The sequence below is a fragment of the Bubalus bubalis genome, chromosome 5 (assembly GCF_019923935.1).
Source record: "Bubalus bubalis isolate 160015118507 breed Murrah chromosome 5, NDDB_SH_1, whole genome shotgun sequence".
Taxonomy (NCBI): Eukaryota; Metazoa; Chordata; class Mammalia; order Artiodactyla; family Bovidae; genus Bubalus; species Bubalus bubalis.
The window spans coordinates 3,333,972-3,352,846 of NC_059161.1; the positions used below are offsets into that span (position 1 = coordinate 3,333,972).

At 42.0% G+C, this 18,875-nt stretch overlaps 1 protein-coding gene across 4 annotated transcripts in view; it reads right to left on the reverse strand.

The window, feature by feature from the left end:
* The window catches only part of PTPRC (protein tyrosine phosphatase receptor type C), a 130,997-nt gene that overhangs the window by 14,193 nt on the left and 97,929 nt on the right, over positions 1–18,875 (reverse strand). For all 4 annotated transcript variants that reach the window (XM_044942636.2, XM_044942635.2, XM_044942634.2 and 1 more), the window contains 11 exons: positions 16,371–16,479; positions 15,571–15,605; positions 9,894–10,003; positions 9,241–9,331; positions 9,072–9,148; positions 7,292–7,328; positions 7,097–7,194; positions 6,126–6,251; positions 2,844–3,001; positions 2,171–2,306; positions 116–265 (listed from right to left, as the gene is read on the reverse strand). In XM_044942636.2, coding sequence (XP_044798571.2) covers positions 116–265; positions 2,171–2,306; positions 2,844–3,001; positions 6,126–6,251; positions 7,097–7,194; positions 7,292–7,328; positions 9,072–9,148; positions 9,241–9,331; positions 9,894–10,003; positions 15,571–15,605; positions 16,371–16,479 — 1,127 coding nt within the window. The remainder of the gene's footprint in view (positions 1–115; positions 266–2,170; positions 2,307–2,843; positions 3,002–6,125; positions 6,252–7,096; positions 7,195–7,291; positions 7,329–9,071; positions 9,149–9,240; positions 9,332–9,893; positions 10,004–15,570; positions 15,606–16,370; positions 16,480–18,875) is intronic.

The following is an 18,875-nucleotide window of genomic DNA, read 5'->3' on the forward strand; positions in this document are numbered from 1 at the left end:
AGTTTTGTGCTTTCAGGCACTTCTCTTAAACTATGGCAAAGCCCAAATACAAGAGCCAGCCCATGTACACAGGACAGCCTGGGAAGCAGACAGAGGTTCAGGTGGCTGCTGTTACCTGGAACTCAGCCTCCAGTGGGGAGGGATCACTGGGCGGGTCTCTTTTCTTCATGTTAGACAGGTATGGGTGTAACTCAGACAGGCTCACTTCTGTCTCCCCAAACTGATTGTACTCCACCAAGGCCTGGTGAATCAAGATGTACTGTGCCTGTCATTTCAAGGAAGGACAGAGACAGTTAATTTATCATTTACAGTCCTATGAATCACATTTAAATAAAGTACACATCCCCCACATTTGGTTCATCTGGAGACAATGTATGGAAGAGAACACTGGTATCTGCCACATTTAAATAATCTGGAAGTTGGCACTCATAGTTCTCCGGGAAATGAGTAAATTCCATCTCGGATTATTTTGCCAGGAAAAAAAAAAATAGCTTCACAAATACATTAGGCATCTTATAGCTTTTATTTTATTCCTAACAGTTAAAAAACACTATCTGTTACTTCCTCCTGGGACTAGTGTTGAGTTAGTAAGTTAAAATACTAAGATATAAAACTATAAAGTTCCACACTGTATCTGAGAGGAAAAAAAAGCAAGTTGATGTTCCATAGAACACATTTTTTAAAAGTTTTCTAGCACTTTTTAAAATAGAGATTATACGAAAGAATCTGCCTGATTTGTGGGAGACCCAGGCTCAATCCCTAGGTTGGGTAGATCCTGCAGAGAAGGGAATGGCTACCCACTCTAGTATTCTTGGGGCTTCCCTGGTGGCTTAGACGGTAAAGAATCCGCCTGCAATGCAGGAGACCCAGGTTCAATCACTGAGTTAGGAAGATCCCCTGGAGAAAGGAATGGCAACCCACTCCAGTATTCTTGCCCAGAGAATCCCATGGACAGCGGAGCCTGACAGGCTACAGTCCATGGGGTCACAAAGAGCTGGACATGACTGAGCAACTAACACACATACGAGAAAGCATAAAATACCAAATCCAGAGTTCACTATTATTAAACTTTTATCATATTTGAATTTACTGTTTTTAAACAAATGACATATTTCTGATAAAGTTCAAGATTCTTTAACACCACCTCTAGTTTGACTGTATCCTTCCATTCTATGTTATTTTTCCACAGGAAACAGTTCCTTTTTTTCTGGTGCACGATCCATGTTAAGACCCCTACAATAACATGTATGTATTTATAAACACCATATTCCTGTGTCCTTTCTTAACAGCTGCATACATAGTGCTGTACCTGTTTCATCTGGGGACTGTATTTGCTCACTGCTCTCACCTGAGCACCTGCCCACACTGAGAGCTACAGACCCGTTAACCTGCCAAGTGCAGTGGAACATGGTGTCCAGAGTCCACCCGCCCACGTTCTGCTGGCCTATTCCCATGCTGCTGTGTATTTAAAGGTTTCCATTTTTTGTTATCCTAGCAATGCTGAATTCAGTGAGCACTCCTGAATGTGTGTCTAGTCGTGCAGATTTGGAAATGCTTCTTTTGGGTACATACAGTGTATGGAATTTCTGGGTCAAGTGCAGACATTCTCGATAACAATATTTATCGATTACAATTACTGACTATGTCTATGTTCCGGGGATTTGTGTAAGTGCTTTACTTGGATGACCTTGTGTGTCTTAACTCTAAGGTAAATACTCTTTATCATCTCCATTTGGATGACTTCACTGAAGCACAAGAACTTTAAAAACTGGTTGAAGAGTGCATGGTATTAAGAATAACTATCACTATTTGAAACTTCTAAATCTAGTCCCCCAAACTAGACTCTTAACCACTGTACTGTACTATTAGGTCTTCCTAGTTTTAATTTTATGAAATGCTGACAAACTTGGTTTTGGCATTTTTGTTTCCCAACCTCGTATGTGTAAATGGTATTTCATTATTTTTTAACATATACTTTATAGTCATCCTTATTCCACAAGTGCTCTCAGCCACCAATGCAAAATGCTTCTAACTGTGATCGGCGCTTTAGTTTTCAGGAACCAGAAAGAAGCTGTTTGAGAACAGTTTGGATTCCTTTAAGGTTACTCCTCCCACCATGGAAAAAGGTCTAAGCCGGGAGCGGAAAGTGAGGAGCGTGCCCGGAACACACCTCGACCTGCACCATCAGGCACCTCTGCCGCCGGAGCTTGACGACGTAGCCGTAGACGTCCACCTTGTTCTCCGCCTCCAGGCCTTCCAGCATGGCATCGATGCCGATGTAGGTGCCTGTGCGCCCAACACCAGCGCTGGCAAAGCACATGAAGGCAGGACGATGAGCAGAAAGGCCCAGAGCGCCTCCCACCTCCCTGCCCACCCCACCCCCTAGGCTGATCCAGAGCCCGTGTTAGAGTGTCCTGAGCCACAGGGCAAATTCCCCTTGCCTATTTTGCATATGGTAATGTAAGTTTCCACGTTACTCTTTCCTTATATCTCTCCCTTTCCTCCCCCTCCCCATGTCCATGAGTCTGTTCTGTCTGTTTCTCCACTGTTACCCTGTAAATAAATCCTCAGTACCACTTTTCTAGATCCCATATATATGTGTTAGAATACGGTATTGTGTTGAGGTTTGACAGAAAACAGCAAAATTCTGTAAATCAATCATCCTTCAATAAAAAAAATGAATTAAAAAAAAAAGCCCAGAAAGGTTAAGCAGGGGAAACACTGCAACTTTCTTCTCACAGACTTTCTAGAAGCAACAGCTGCTGAAGGGGAGCGTGGCCCCGACAGCCCCACGGGCACAGGTGTGAACAGCCCCGGTGCTGTCGGGGGTGGTCTTCACGTACCTGCAGTGCACCACGATGGGGCCGCTGAAGAAGTTGCTGAAAGCGTTTACCCTCCTGCGCAGCTTGAGGAGCAGGTGAGGGTCTTCGGGGACCCCGTGGTCCGGCCAGCTGGTGAACTGGATGTGAGTCACTGCTCTTCCACTTGCCTTTTCTTTTCTCTGGTCGGGAGATAATATTTCTTTTAGATGATGTGTATTTTTTAAACTATGGAAAGTAAATAGGTGGAAGGGAGGGCCAGTGCACAACACTTCTCATGCGAGTTTTTTTTTTTTCCATTCATGATTGCATTTTCCTCTCCAGTGAATAACTAGGAATTGAGACATCATGCAGGGATGGCATGCACTAACCGGTAAGCAATTACTTACCAGGAAGGTAAGTAATGTATGACAAGTGTGGCTGAAACTGCTAGGAACTTTCATGCTGCCAAGCCAAAAACAAACAAACAGTAAAAACACAAGAACACACACAAAACCGGGGGCTGGTGCATGGGACTGAAAAGAAATAAAGTAAAAGCTACTCTCACAATGGTTTGAAATACTTCTTCTTGGGTAGGCAGACAGGACTATCATCATAGGAAGAAAGTCTGATTAATTATTTGACTAATGCTGTATTTCTCATATTAGAAATGTCAGTTCAGACAGTAGAGAGAGAATTGGGGAAAGTCAGCTCCAGATTACAGCTCATGTTCGTCCCAATTTCAAGGCAAGCATTAGAAGACACATAATTCATAATCTCTAACCAAGTATGAAGAGGAACTACCAGCTTGGTTGGTTGTCATTTTCAGATCAGAAGTAACTGAGCTAATGAAGAAGAGTAAGGTCAGACTAATCAATGTAACCAGATTGGCGTCGGCCTCTACACATCACCCCAATCTATGACTGGTCCTTCCTGGCTCCAGTGTATCATATATTCAGCCATGGACCACTGGTTTCACAGCCCTCCAAGGTCATAGTTGTTAGCTGTTCAGTTCAGTTCAGTTCAGTTGCTCAGTCGTGTCCAACTCTTTGCAGCCCCATGAATCACAGCACACCAGGCCTCCCAGTCCATCACCAGCTCCCGGAGATCACTCAAACTCATGTCCATCGCGTTGGTGATGACATCCAACCATCTCATCCTCTGTTGTCCCCTTCTCCTCCTGCCCCCAAATCCCTCCCAGCGTCAGAGTCTTTTCCAATGAGTCAACTCTTCGCATGAGGTGGCCAAAGTTTTGGAGTTTCAGCTTCAGCATCAGTCCTTCCAATGAACACCCAGGACTGATCTCCTTTAGAATGGACTGGTTGGATCTCCTTGCAGTCCAAGGGACTCTCAAGAGTCTTCTCCAACACCACAGTTCAAAAGCATCAATTCTTCGGTGCTCAGCTTTCTTCACAGTCCAACTCTCACATCCATACATGACCACTGGAAAAAACCATAGCCTTGACTAGATGGACCTTTGTTAGTAAAACAATGTCTCTGCTTTTGAATATGCTATCTAGGTTGGTCATAACTTTCCTTCCAAGGAGTAAGCATCTTTTAATTTCATGGCTGCAGTCACCATCTGCAGTGATTTTGGAGCCCCCAAAAATAAAGTCTGACACTGTTTCCACTGTTTCCCCATCTATTTGCCATGAAGTGATGGGACCAGATGCCATGATCTTAGTTTTCTCAATGTTGAGCTTTAAGCCAACTTTTTCACTCTCCTCTTTCACTTTCATCAAGAGGCTCTTTAGTTCTTCACTTTCTGCCATAAGGGTGGTGTCATCTGCATATCTGAGGTTATTGATATTTCTCCCGGCAATCTTGATTCCAGCTTGTGTTTCTTCCAGCCCAGCATTTCTCATGATGTACTCTGCATATAAGTTAAATAAGCAAGGTGACAATATACAGCCTTGATGTACTCCTTTTCCTATTTGGAACCAGTCTGTTGTTCCATGTCCAGTTCTAACTGTTGCTTCCTGACCTGCATATAGGTTTCTGGAGAGGCAGGTCAGGTGGTCTGGTAGTCCCATCTCTTGAAGAATTTTCCACAGTTGATTGTGATCCACACAGTCAAAGGCTTTGGCATAGTCAATAAAGCAGAAATAGATGTTTTTCTGGAACTCTCTTGCTTTTTTGATGATCCAGCAGATGTTGGCAATTTGACCTCTGGTTCCTCTGCCTTTTCTAACACCAGCTTGCACATCTGGAGGTTCATGGTTCACGTACTGCTGAAGCCTGGCTTGGAGAATTCTGAGCATTACCTTACTAGTTGTTAGTGATGCCGTAAGAGTTTAGAAGGCCAAGGAGAAATAGCCAACTGGTATATTTTTTTCCCCTGCACAAAATGTATCTGGATCATATGGAAATACAATTCAGATTACTGAGAAAACTTCCAATAAATGGAATTGAGAGAAACTATCAAAATTATCTATGTGTGTATGTGTGTGTGTTAGTCGCTCAGTCGTGTCTGACTCTTTGCGCCCCAATGGACGGCAGCCTGCCAGGCTCCTCTGTCCATGGGATTTTCCAGGCAAGAATACTGGAGTGGGTTGCCATTCCCTTCTCCAGGGGACCTTCCCAACCCAGGGATTGAATCTCAGTATAAGGACCTCCATTTTTAATACCTTTATTAAGATATTTTCACATTCCTTTAAAGAGTAAAAGTTTTAATTATATTCACAGAGTTGTGAAGTCATTACCACTAATTATAGGGTATTTTCATGACCCTCCAAAAAACCCCGTACAGATTAGCAGTCAGCTTTATTCTTGCCTCACCCACCTCCATACCAAACAATCACTAACCAACCTTCTGTCTCTGTAAGCGTGACTATTCTAGACTTTTCATATGAGCAGAATCATATAATAATATATGGGAAGACCACCATTTTAACAGGCCACACTGACAATTTTTTTTTCTGACCTAAACATTTTATCTCTCCTACAGAGTTAGAACTTTAGACTTCTTATAGTAGTCTCTATGCCATTGTATAAATATTCTTTCCATAATGGTAATAAACCTATTGAGACTAAGGACCATTTTTGTCACTCATTCAATAATTCAGTCATTCATTTAACACAATTAATGAGCTCTTTCTACTTCAAGGGTCACAATGTTATAAACACTTTGAATGCAATGTGGACAAAGATCATCTTCACTGTGATTTACTTGACCTTGGTGGCTTATTGTTTTAAGCAACTCTTCCCCCACATAGTTCATTAAAAATAAAATTTCCAGGTATATTTCAATGTCTCACATTGACAATTTCATAGTCACATTTTAGGCTAACTGTACGAAAATTAAAATTCTATCAAAACCAAACTCACGTTTCCAACAGTCAGCTTCTGAATGATGTAATCTGGGCATCTTTTGTGCTCGTTGATCTCCACAACCACATCTCCATAAACCCGGCTGCCCTCGTCCATTGATGGCCAGTACTCTGCACACTTGTTCTATGTTTAAAAAACCATTAAGCATTTAAGTTTTTCATTTAAATGAACTGTTCATTAAACACTCTTTGTAAAACAAAACAAACAAGAAATGTGTTCTTTGAATGTCTCAAAACATGTTTCTATTCCATTTCACTGGGATGCTTGAAAAGTATTCCATTTCCCAAGAAGTGCCCAGAAGGATTTCCTTCATTCTACCCAGCAGATGATCTTCCCAGGCTTAGCTGAGTATTAAATGGGGACGTGCTTGGTGGTGAGCAAGAGATTATGTGGTTGCATGTGGTTAATTTCAGGCTGGGGCATGCGGAGGTTTTCAGGTTTCCTAAAGTCACGTTACATAAATTACCATCTATCTGCCCAAGGTCAGCATGAAGGTCAATGTGTTTCAAGTAGTCACAAGTACTTGTGAAACCAGCTCACAGAAGTGTACTGAACTTAAAATAAGACTGTAACAAAATAGGAATCCCATAGGAGTCCAGCAATTAAGCAGAAACATTTAAATTTTTTCTTAAATACATAGATCTGTATGCTCAGTTGTGAAGTCGTGCCCGACTCTTTTGTGACCCCATGGGCTGCAATCCGCCAGGCTCCTCTGTCCATGGAATTTTCCAGGCAAGAATACTGGAGTGGGTTGCCATTTCCTTCTCCAGGGACGTATATTTATATATGTACATATTTATCCTTCTATAGGTATGAAAATTTAAATCAAATGTTCAAAGAGAACTGTTTTGTCATCAAGCACATACGGATGTGACTTTTTGAAATGCAATCCAGCCTCTCTTTTCCTAACATCCAGCCTCCACCTGTGAGTCCTAGACCTTCACCCTGAGAACCTTCTGGGTTCCTACCTTGTTCCCTTCCTCACATCGAGTGACCATGACAATAACCGTGGCTTTCTGCTCCCAGATCATCCTCCAGAAATCATCAACAGTCTCATCCCTGGGACCTAGGGGGTAAACAAATAAAAACTGGTAAGAAATACCCTTTTTAAAGTGCTAAAAAGCAATTTTTCAAAAAGAATATCAGACTACCAGAGAAATTACCTTGTGCTGCAATATATTTCCTGGGTTCTTTGAAACCCTGTCCAAGACAGACAAAAAGAAATATCATTTACTGAACGTTCAATTATTCATTTACATGCAAAAGTGTGAAGTAAGGAAGTTACTTCAAATCAGTCATTTCTTGGGTGTGTATCTTCCTGAGCAGTTTCAAATTATAAGGATGAGTTTATTAACTCATGATCAGTCATTTAACTGTGCCAAACATATTAACATTTACAAACAATATCCATGACTTCATGTGTCTTTGTGATATACCCTAAAGAAAGCTGAAAAGTATGTAGGTTTTAGCTCCATCTGGGACGGTGCAGCAATTTATAAGAGTAATCAGGCATTCCTACATTTTATATCCTGTCAAGCTTTAAAGCACTATCTGCCACAATTTAATCCTCCTTACCAGCCATAGAGTAACTTTGGGGATTTTTACTCAATTTCTTTCAATAACTCATCCTGAGGTTAGCCTCAAACTTCTACCTTTTATCTAGTGCTGGGATATACCACGGATGGCCTCGTATCAGCCACATCATGTATTATCTATAGAAGTGTGGCCATGGGCTTCAGAGCTGAGTAGCTGTGACAGAGGTGGTGTATCCTGTCAACCCCCCAAAGCTGCTACCTGGCCCCTTACAGAGAAGCCTGCCAATCTCTGCTTTCATAGAGTGACATTTTTTGTATCCGAGATATATATTTCAGGTAAATTAAACATCATACAGAACAGTGTGAATATCATGGTAACATTTTTGGATAAGTGGGGGTAACAAATATTGCTGTTTCCTGGTTTATGTATAAAGAAACTCTCAGTGGATAAAGAGGAAACATGATGTGGTGGTTTAGTAACTAAGTCGTGTCCCACTCTTGTGACCCCATAGACTGTAGCCCGCCAGGCTCCTCTGTCCATGGGATTCTCCAGGCAAGAATACTGGAGTGGATGGCCATTCCCTTCTCCAGAGGATCTTCCCAACCGGGGATAGAACCCAGGTCTCCTCTGCTGCAGGCAGATTCAAGAATAATCTATGATAAAAACTGAAGTTTAGTATTAACATATATACATTACTATATATAACAACCAATAAGGTCATGCTATATATTCCGTAATAGCTTCTCTGTATTTTCATACTGCTTATTTTTTTTAATTTTGTGTGATGCATTACTTCATTAGCAATGGTATAATAAATACAATTTTACAATATTTTGGATAAATTAACCATGTACAATATCCTCAGACATTTATCAACTGAACAAGGGCAAAGTAACAAATTAACCAGTGGCTTCCAGTTCTCATGTCTATGGTGAGGTGCAAAGGCAGGGCTCTTATGAGAAATACACATATAGATAATTTAGGTAATATACAACACAGGACAGGCACCAGAGTATTTTAATTCTTATTATCATTTTGTTGGGAGACAAAAATCCTATATTACCTAGCAGTGATAGTAAATAATAAATAACTGTCCTTGCAAATATTAGTGATGATGTTGTTTATACCAGTGACATTGATGGGCTTCCTTCAAATGATTTCAAATAATATTTCTAAAAACTTGCCATGAGTGGACATATGTATATGTATAACTGACTCCCTTTGCTGTAGCCCTGAAACTAACACAGCATTGTTAATCAACTACAATGCAATAAACTCTTTAAAAACATAAAAATTGCCATGACAAAGATGGAGCTGAATAGAATATATAGACACAAGAAAAGTGAAAATGGTCAGTGACAGAATGGTGAAACTGTAAAACCTCGCCATGAGGCATTTTTTACTCACATCAATATAGCTGGCATTTATATAGTTTGATCCTGCATCTCCATTTATGTCAGAGAGTTCAACACGGTTGTAGTCATCTGCTCAATGAAAAGAAATATTAAATAAGTGAAATAATGAGTAATCAAGTAGCCTCAATGTATGGGAATCCAATTCTCAATGAACAACTTACAGGGAAGGATATCAACATAGCGATTTTTGTTCTGGTTAAAGGATTTTCGGGCATCCTTGATGGAAAACTTGCTGAATACCCGTGGAATGCTCTGAAAGACACAAAGATCCTTTGGGTCAGAGCAGATTGTAGAAAAACCACTTCCCCTCACCACTTATCGTTCTGAACAAATGAGACATCCTGGTGCGTATTTCCTTTACCCTGTTGAACAAGCTGCATATGGTAATTGAAATGAACGTTATTAGGAATTATGCAAAAAGTCCTCTTTAAGAAAATGAATGATGGACTACTTGGAGAATAAATCCCATGAGAGCAAATTTAGCAGTAATTGCTCTGCCACTTTCAAATTCATTGAAAAGCACACTTGGATAATTATCTAGAGCACAAGGACACATCAGCCAAATGTGTTTCTGGACATGACTTTGTAACTAGTACTCATTCACTGAAGCAGCATTATCTTGAAATGTTGACTAGTGTTACGACTATGAATCTCTCTGCTGGTCTGCAAATACCTGGTAATAATAGCTGCTTTGACTCCGCTGCACTATTATGTGGGATAAACTATCAAGGCCAACAGCTACACAACACATTTAAGACGGATCATGTTGGTGACAAAGAGAACTTTCTCGTCCTATGGCAAGAGGAGCACCCACCTGAAATTCAGCCAGGAAGAGCCTCCCCTCGTCAGCCATCTTCCGCTTGTAAGTCTCCAGCAAAACATCTGCATGGATGGGCTCCACGTTCATCAGCTGCTTCTCATCATCTTTAAACACATTAAAGGTTCACGGCTAGTATCACATCTCTTTTTCCCACGTTCATACACATTTCATTAGAAGCAAATCTTGGGTTAGGCCCTGAGCGTTTTTTCCTTCTCACACACAGTCCACCTGGAACATCTCACTCACATACAGAGATTCACCTGTAAACCTATGACATCTAAATTTAGGGCTCTAATACTCTTCTGGTCTTTTATGGATTAATCTTTCCCACTGACTCTCAGGTCTTCCACCCAGTTATTCCAGAAGGACCCCAAACTCAAGATGTTCAAAGTCATCTCCCCTTTATTCTAGCATCTCAAATCTCAGCAAACAGGAACACCATTCCCAAAGTCAGCTAACAAGCAAACTTCCAAGTGACCCACGATTTCTCCCTCTGTCCTTACATCCAACAGGTCACCGTGTACCTCCCCTTCTGCCCATGACCATGGGATCCCTCCTCATGGGACCCCCTCATCCACATGATGACCCCTCTCCCTGCCTCCAGTCTGTACCCACCCTGACTGACTTTTTAAACTCCACAAATTCATCTTCTGATCCACAAATATGAGCGTGCAACTCCACTTGCTGACAAAAAAAGCTCCCACTACTGTTTGTGCTCCACAGTCTACAGGTTAAAGTTTCGATGTTTAATGTGACACACGAGCACTTTTTGTAATTTCACATGACTCATCTCAACCACAGTTTCCTATACTCTTGTTCTGTATCTTAGGCACGAATATTTGCCAAGTACATCACAGAGGTTCTCCCCACGCCTCCATTCACACTGTTCTCTCTGCAGAGAATGCCCCTCCTCACTGTCTATCTGCACTAACAGATTTCAGGCCAAGTATCACCACTATAAGGATTTCTAGGGCTATTTCCTTTGTTCCATTATATGCATTTCCAGTGGTCATGTATGGATGTCAGAGTTGGACTGTGAAGAAGGCTGAGCGCCAAAGATTTGATGCTTTTGAACTGTGGTATTGGAAAAGACTCTTGAGAGTCCCTTGGACTGCAAGGAGATCCAACCAGTCCATTCTAAAGATCAGCCCTGAGATTTCCTTGGAAGGAATGATGCTAAAGCTGAAACTCCAGTACTTTGGCCACCTCATGCAAAGAGTTGACTCATTGGAAAAGACTCTGATTCTGGGAGGGATTGGGGGCAGGAGGAGAAGGGGACGACAGAGGATGAGATGGCTGGATGGCATCACCGACTCAATGGACGTGAGTTTGAGTGAACTCCAGGAGTTGGTGATGGACAGGGAGGCCTGGAGTGCTGCAATTCATGGGGTCGAAAAGAGTCGGACATGACTGAGCGACTGAACTGAACTGAACTATACTTACCTATATTGTATTTTTAAATTTTATCTATTTTAAGTTATTGTGAAATATTGTAAACGTATAAATAAGAGAATTTGATGACTACCCTGATACCCGGGACTCATCTTAATGTGATAATCTCTATACTTGACTGTAAACAGATTGCATTCATTTTTTACGCCACCAGAATATGAAACTCATTATATACCAGAGTTGCGAAATAACTTACTAAAGAACAAAATATATTAAAGTAAAGAGCTATAACTGCATATGGACACTGACAAACAACAGTTTCAGAATCTTAAGAGAATATAAGCTGCCACACGTGTTGAAAGTTATGCTCCTGCTCCTATCCATGTACATCCAGCAGCATCTCTTTCAGTATCCATGTTAATGCCCCCTATTTATTAGATGAAAAAAATGTTCACTAGGATTATATTTAGCTTTTTGACTGTGGAAATCCTCCATCCAATCACAACTATCACACGGCCCATGCACACCTGTTCCTTTGGGTGGTTAGAGCTCCCCGGCATTCATTCATTCTGACCTAGGGCCACCTTGGGGGTTTTATGGGATTTGGGTACGTTCTAACCACTCCAAGGGGCAATCTGTGGCAACTCTGAGATAAATGCTCCTTGACCCTTTCCAAGAAAAGTTAAAACCAAAGAGAGGAGTGCTGAAATGTTTCCAATCTTGAGTATGTAAAACCAAATCATTTTCTTTATTAAAAACACAGTTTCAACTTCTTGAACCCCATCCCCATTTTACTGGATAAAAAAACACATTTTTAAAGAGAATTGAAAAAAGTACAGTAAAAGTTGAAAAAAAAGAGAGAGAGAAAAGATGAAATATGCTTTCATTTCCAAAGTCAGGGCGCGATCTTTTGTCATGTCTGTCAATGTGCCTTTAGTGGGAACAGCCCCCGTGCCACCCTTGTGGGGACGTGGACACACTTGCCACCTCGCTGCCCGTGTGACCTTCCAACTGCTCTTCCATCACACTCCTTTGTTGGTCTAATGATTCCCCACCACCTTAGAAGACCTAGCTTCTTGCCTTCTGCATAGACAGCTTTCTATCTTCTGTCTTTCTATAGCATCATATATACCCCATGCCTACGGCACCTAGCAAATTCTGTCATAGTTGTCTGTGTCTGTCTTCCTCTCAGTTCAGTTCAGTTCAGTCGCTCAGTCGTGTCCAACTCTTTGTTAACCCATGAATCACAGCACTCCAGGCCTCCCTGTCCATCACCAACTCCCGGAGTTCACTCAAACTCATATCCATCGAGTCGGTGATGCCATCCAGCCATCTCATCCTCTGTCGTCCCCTTCTCCTCCTGCCCTCAATCCCTCCCAACATCAGGATCTTTTGCAATGAGTCAACTCTGCACATGAGGTGGCCAAAGTATTAGAGTTTCTGCTTCAGCATCAGTCCTTCCAATGAACACCCAGGACTGATCTCCTTTAGAATGGACTGGTTGGATCTCCTTGCAGTCCAAGGGACTCTCAAGAGTCTTCTCTAACACTACAGTTCAAAAGCATCAATTCTTCGGCACTCAGCTTTCTTCACAGTCCAACTCTCACATCCATACATGACCACTGGAAAAACCATAGCCTTGACTAGATGGACCTTTGTTAGCAAAGTAATGTCTCTGCTTTTGAATATGCTATCTAGGTTGGTCATAACTTTCCTTCCAAGGAGTAAGCGTCTTTTAATTTCATGGTTGCAGTCACCATCTGCAGTGATTTTGCAGCCCCAAAATATAAAGTCTGACACTGTTTCCACTGTTTCCCCATCTATTTGCCCTAAAGTGATGGGACCAGATGCTATGATCTTCGTTTTCTGAATGTTGAGCTTTAAGCCAACTTTTTCACTCTTCTCTTTCACTTTCATCAAGAGGCTTTTGAGTTCCTCTTCACTTTCTGCAATAAGGCTGGTGTCATCTGCATATGTGAGATTATTGATATTTCTCTGGGCAATCTTGATTCCAGCTTGTGCTTCTTCCAGCCCAGGGTTTCTCATGATGTACTCTGCATATAAGTTAAATAAGCAGGGTGGCAATATACAGCCTTGACATACTCCTTTTCCTATTTGGAACCAGTCTGTTGTTCCATGTCCAATTCTAACTGTTGCTTCCTGACCTGCATATAGGTTTCTCAAGAGGAAGGTCAGGTGGTCTGGTATTTCTATCTCCTTCAGAATTTTCCACAGTTTATTGTGATCCACACAGTCAAAGGCCTTGGCATAATCAATAAACCAGAAATAGATGTTTTTCTGGAACACTCTTGCTTTTTCCATGATCCAGGGGATGTTGGCAATTTGACCTCTGGTTCCTCTGCCTTTTCTAAAACTAGCTTGAACATCTGGAGGTTCATGGTTCATGTATTGCTGAAGCCTGGCTTGGAGAATTTTGAGCATTACTTTACTAGCGTGTGAGATGAGTGCAACTGTGTGGTAGTTTGAGCATTCTTTGGCATTGCCTTTCTTTGGGACTGGAATGAAAACTGACCTTTTCCAGTCCTGTGGCCACCTCTGAGTTTTCCAAATTTGCTGGCATATTGAGTGCAGCACTTTCACAGCATCATCTTTCAGGATTTGAAATAGCTCCACTGGAATTCCATCACCTCCACTAGCTTTGTTCGTAGTGATGCTTTCTAAGGCCCACTTGACTTCACATTCCAGGATGTCTGGCTCTAGGTGAGTGATCACATCATCGTGATTATCTGTGTCGTGAAGCTCTTTTGTGTACAGTTCTTCTGTGTATTCTTGCCACCTCTTCGTAATATCTTCTGCTTCTGTTAGGTCCATACCATTTCTGTCCTTTAATGAGCCCATCTTTGCATGAAATGGTCCCTTGGTATCTGTAATTTTCTTGAAGAGATCTCTAGTCCTTCCCATTCTGTTGTTTTCCTCTTTTTCTTTGCATTGATTGCTGAGGAAGGCTTTCTTATCTCTCCTTGCTATTCTTTGGAACTCTGCATTCAGATGCTTATATCTTTCCTTTTCTCCTTTGCTTTTTGCTTCTCTTCTTTTCACAACTATTTGTAAGGCCTCCTCAGACAGCCATTTTGCTTTTTGGCATTTCTTTTCCACGGGGATGGTCTTGGTCCCTGTCTCCTGTACAATGTCATGTACCTCCATCCATAGTTCATCAGGCACTCTGTCTATCAGATCTAGTCCCTTGAATCTATTTCTCACTTCCACTGTATAATCATAAGGTATTTGATTTAGGTCATATCTGAATGGTCTAGTGGTTTTCCCTACTTTCTTCAATTTAAGTCTGAATTTGGCAACAAGGAGTTCATGATCTGAGTCATAGTCAGCTCCTGGTCTTGTTTTTGTGGACTGCATAGAGCTTCTCCATCTTTGGCGTCAAAGAATATAATCAATCTGATTTCGATGTTGACTTCCCTGGTGGCTCAGATGATAAACAGACTCTGGGAGGGCACAAACAGAACCTTATGCACATCAGGACCCAGGAGAAAGGAGCAGTGACCCCACAAGAGACTGACCCAGACTTGCCCGTGAGTGTTCAGGAGTCACCAGCAGAGGCGTGGGTTGCCGGTGGCCTGGGGCAAGGGTTGGGGGCACTGAATGTAGCAGTGCATGCATGGGACTTTTGGAAGGAGGTTGCCACTGTCTTCATTACCTCCACCATAGTTAGTTCAGTTCAGCTCAGTTCAGTCGCTCAGTCGTGTCCAACTCTTTGCGACCCCATGAATCATAGCACGCCAGGCCTCCCTGTCCATCACCAACTCCCGGAGTTCACTGAGACTCACGTCCATCGAGTCAGTGATGCCATCCAGCCATCTCATCCTCTGTCATCCCCTTCTCCTCCTGCCCCCAATCCCTCCCAGCATCAGGGTCTTTTCCAGTGAGTCAACCCTTCGTATGAGGTGGCGAAAGTACTGGAGTTTCAGCTTTAGCATCATTCCTTCCAAAGAAATCCCAGGGCTGATCTCCTTCAGAATGGACTGGTTGGATCTCCCTGCAGTCCAAGGGACTCTCAAGAGCCTTCTTCAACACCACAGTTCAGAAGCATCTAGACCCTAAAATTTTAAATGCAGAGTCTGTGACCTGTCACTGCCATAGTTTCAGGCACACTCTGAGAAGGTACAGATCCTTGCTGGTTAAATAAACACATCAATGAATTTAAATTTTATCACAGAGGAAGTCAAGGTTAGATTTTTAAAATGTTGAATTATTATATAAAACAAGGGAGATATTTGCCAGTTAAAAAAACGTGCACACTTACCCCTTTCAACGAGTTCCTGCTGCTCATCTAAATTGCTGTAAAGATAAGAAATGTAAGTTTGCATACTCTTAAGAAACAGAATTCAGTTGGCAAGTGATTTATATTTAATGAATGTCTTGAGGGAAGGAGGAAGTAGAGATGGGGAGGATGAAAGGGAGAGGGGACAGGGTAAGAAGGCATACGGGGGGGGGGGGGGGCGGCGGGGGAAGGAGAAGAAAGGTGGGGAGGGGAACCAACCATGGGAGGTTGGTCAGTCTCAGAGAAGTGACCGCATTTTTTAAATTTGGAACTTCTTGATTTTCATAAAGTGTAGTTGTTCCTGGCCAGAGGAATGTATATGCTTCCCGATATATTTCTCTCCATTGTCACTTCCAGATACCTATGACCCACTTTGTACAAAAAGAACAGGCACATTCTTTTCATTGGTTATTACTGAAGGAAATCTATCCCATTATTAGTGAACATAGAAAAAATAACATTGAATATAAACCAATAAGACCATAGGAAAGTCTTTCATCAAAGGTTAGTGATGTCCTAGACTTCTTACTGTCATCTCTGCTGCTGCTGCTGCTGCTGCTGCTAAGTCACTTCAGTCGTGTCCGACTCTGTGTGACCCCAGAGACGGCAGCCCACCAGTCTCCCCTGTCCCTGGGATTCTCCAGGCAAGAACATTGGAGTGGGTTGCCATTTCCTTCTCCATCTCTGAATTCCACTTAATTGGTTCCAAGTTGGCCTCATAAATGGGACTTTCATCATTATAACTATTATTATTATCTTTTCATTTTGAAATCAACTCTTACCTGGATCTTTTCTTATGCAGATCATAGATTTTATAGAGAACAATGAGCAGGGCTACTGATGTCACAATAATCAGAAATACCAAAAATATGATGAGTGCTTTAGCATTATCTAGAAATGAAAAAGAACACAGGAAGAGAGCTTACTATGTCAAATACGTTGCTGGATTCTTTGAGAAATCACTTTTAAAGTACTTACATTTAAACACTTTCATTTCTTTTGAAGTTTTTAAAAAATATAATTTTTAGAATGAGACCAAAGACAGAATGTTTCTGATTTTGTAAAGTCTTGCCCATATCTTGCCCATTTATTGGTTCTGAACCAATAAAATATTTCATATTTTAAGAATTAATAGAGTATAGAAGAGCAATTCTCTACCTTTCTACTAAATAATGTCCATTTATGAGACACTATCATTTAGATTTAATTATCTTTCTTTTGGTCACTCCATTAGAAAGGGATCAAATAGGTAATCTAGTTATGATTCTCAGAGATAACCTCCTATAGTTTCTATGCAGAACTAGCTAGCTTCTTAAGGGGATCAGAAAGGTCACTGCCCTACATGAGATAAACCTGCTTATTCAGGTATAAAATCAATTAACCACAAAACAAAATTATTTTATTCTAACCTTGATATTAGACTTCTCCTGACATGAATTTTCACAAAGGTTTAATGTGAAATCACATCCTTTCTTGGAGAAAGGGCAGAGAAAAGAGAGCTTATTGGAAATATCTCTTGTGCTGAACAAGTAGGTAATGCTGTTCATCTACAGTGAAAGTCTGGTGAAATAATGTGGAGACATCAGGGTCTCAGTACTGGATACAGACTTCTTGGGTTCCCAGCTTAGATCCACCACTTCCTGACTGGGACCTTGGCCACAGCCCTGATTATCCTTGTATCTCCATCCCTAATTAGCAAAGAGGCTAAGTTTGATCCACAGTAGCCATGTAGCATAGTGTCGGGACATAGTGCTAATTATTCACTAGTCACCCAAAATATATTGGGTCTTAGTGTGTGTCACTGATTTAAGTATTTAAGATCTCTCAGAGAACGAGACAGACAAAGATCCTTGTACTTGTGGGACTGACATTCTGGGAGGAAAGACAGTTAACAATATATACTATAAACAAGAGAACAGTGACATAGGTTGAAAGATGATGAAGACTGGAGCGTTGGCTGCACAGCACTGAACAACTGTGAGGAGATAACCCACATCCAAGGGCAGAGAGGCCCCAGCAAGATGGTAGGAGGGGCGAAATGGCATTTAGAATCAAACCCCATTCCCACCAGTGATGCTCAGAGGGCTCAAACAAATCTTGTGCACACTAGGACTCAGAGACTCCACAGAGACTGAGACAGAGCTGTGTTTGAAGACCTCCTAGGAGGGATGGACCAGCAGTGGACTGCTGCAGAGGCAGGGGCTCTGGGTGCAGCAGACCTGGGTATGGCATAAGCCCTCTTGGAGGAGGTCGCCATTACCCACCATAGAGCCTCCAGACCATACACAGGACTGGGGAAACAGACTCTCAGTTCAGTTCAGTTCAGTTCAGCCGCTCAGTCGTGTCCGACTCTTTGCGACCCCATGAAATCACAGCACGCCAGGCCTCCCTGTCCATCACCAACTCCCGGAGTTCACTCAAACTCATATCCATCGAGTCGGTGATGCCATCCAGCCATCTCATCCTCTGTCATCCCTTTCTCCTCCTGCCCTCAATCCCTCCCAGCATCAGGGTCTTTTGCAATGAGTCAATTCTTCGCATGAGGTGGCCAAAGTATTGGAGTTTCTGCTTCAGCATCAGTCCTTCCAATGAACACCCAGGACTGATCTCCTTTAGAATGGACTGGTTGGATCTGCAGCCCAAGGGACTCTCAAGAGTCTTCTCCAACACCACAGTTCAAAAGCATCAATTCTTTGGCGCTCAGCTTTCTTCACAGTCCAACTCTCACATCCATACATGACCACTGGAAAAACCATAGCCTTGACTAGATGGACCTTTGTTAGCAAAGTAATGTCTCTGCTTTTGAATATGCTATCTAGGTTGGTCATAACTTTCCTTCCAAGGAGTAAGCGTCTTTTAATTTCATGGTTGCAGTCACCATCTGCAGTGATTTTGCAGCCCCAAAATATAAAGTCTGACACTGTTTCCACTGTTTCCCCATCTATTTGCCCTAAAGTGATGGGACCAGATGCCATGATCTTCGTTTTCTGAATGTTGAGCTTTAAGCCAACTTTTTCACTCTTCTCTTTCACTTTCATCAAGAGGCTTTTGAGTTCCTCTTCACTTTCTGCAATAAGGCTGGTGTCATCTGCATATGTGAGATTATTGATATTTCTCTGGGCAATCTTGATTCCAGCTTGTGCTTCTTCCAGCCCAGGGTTTCTCATGATGTACTCTGCATATAAGTTAAATAAGCAGGGTGGCAATATACAGCCTTGACATACTCCTTTTCCTATTTGGAACCAGTCTGTTGTTCCATGTCCAATTCTAACTGTTGCTTCCTGACC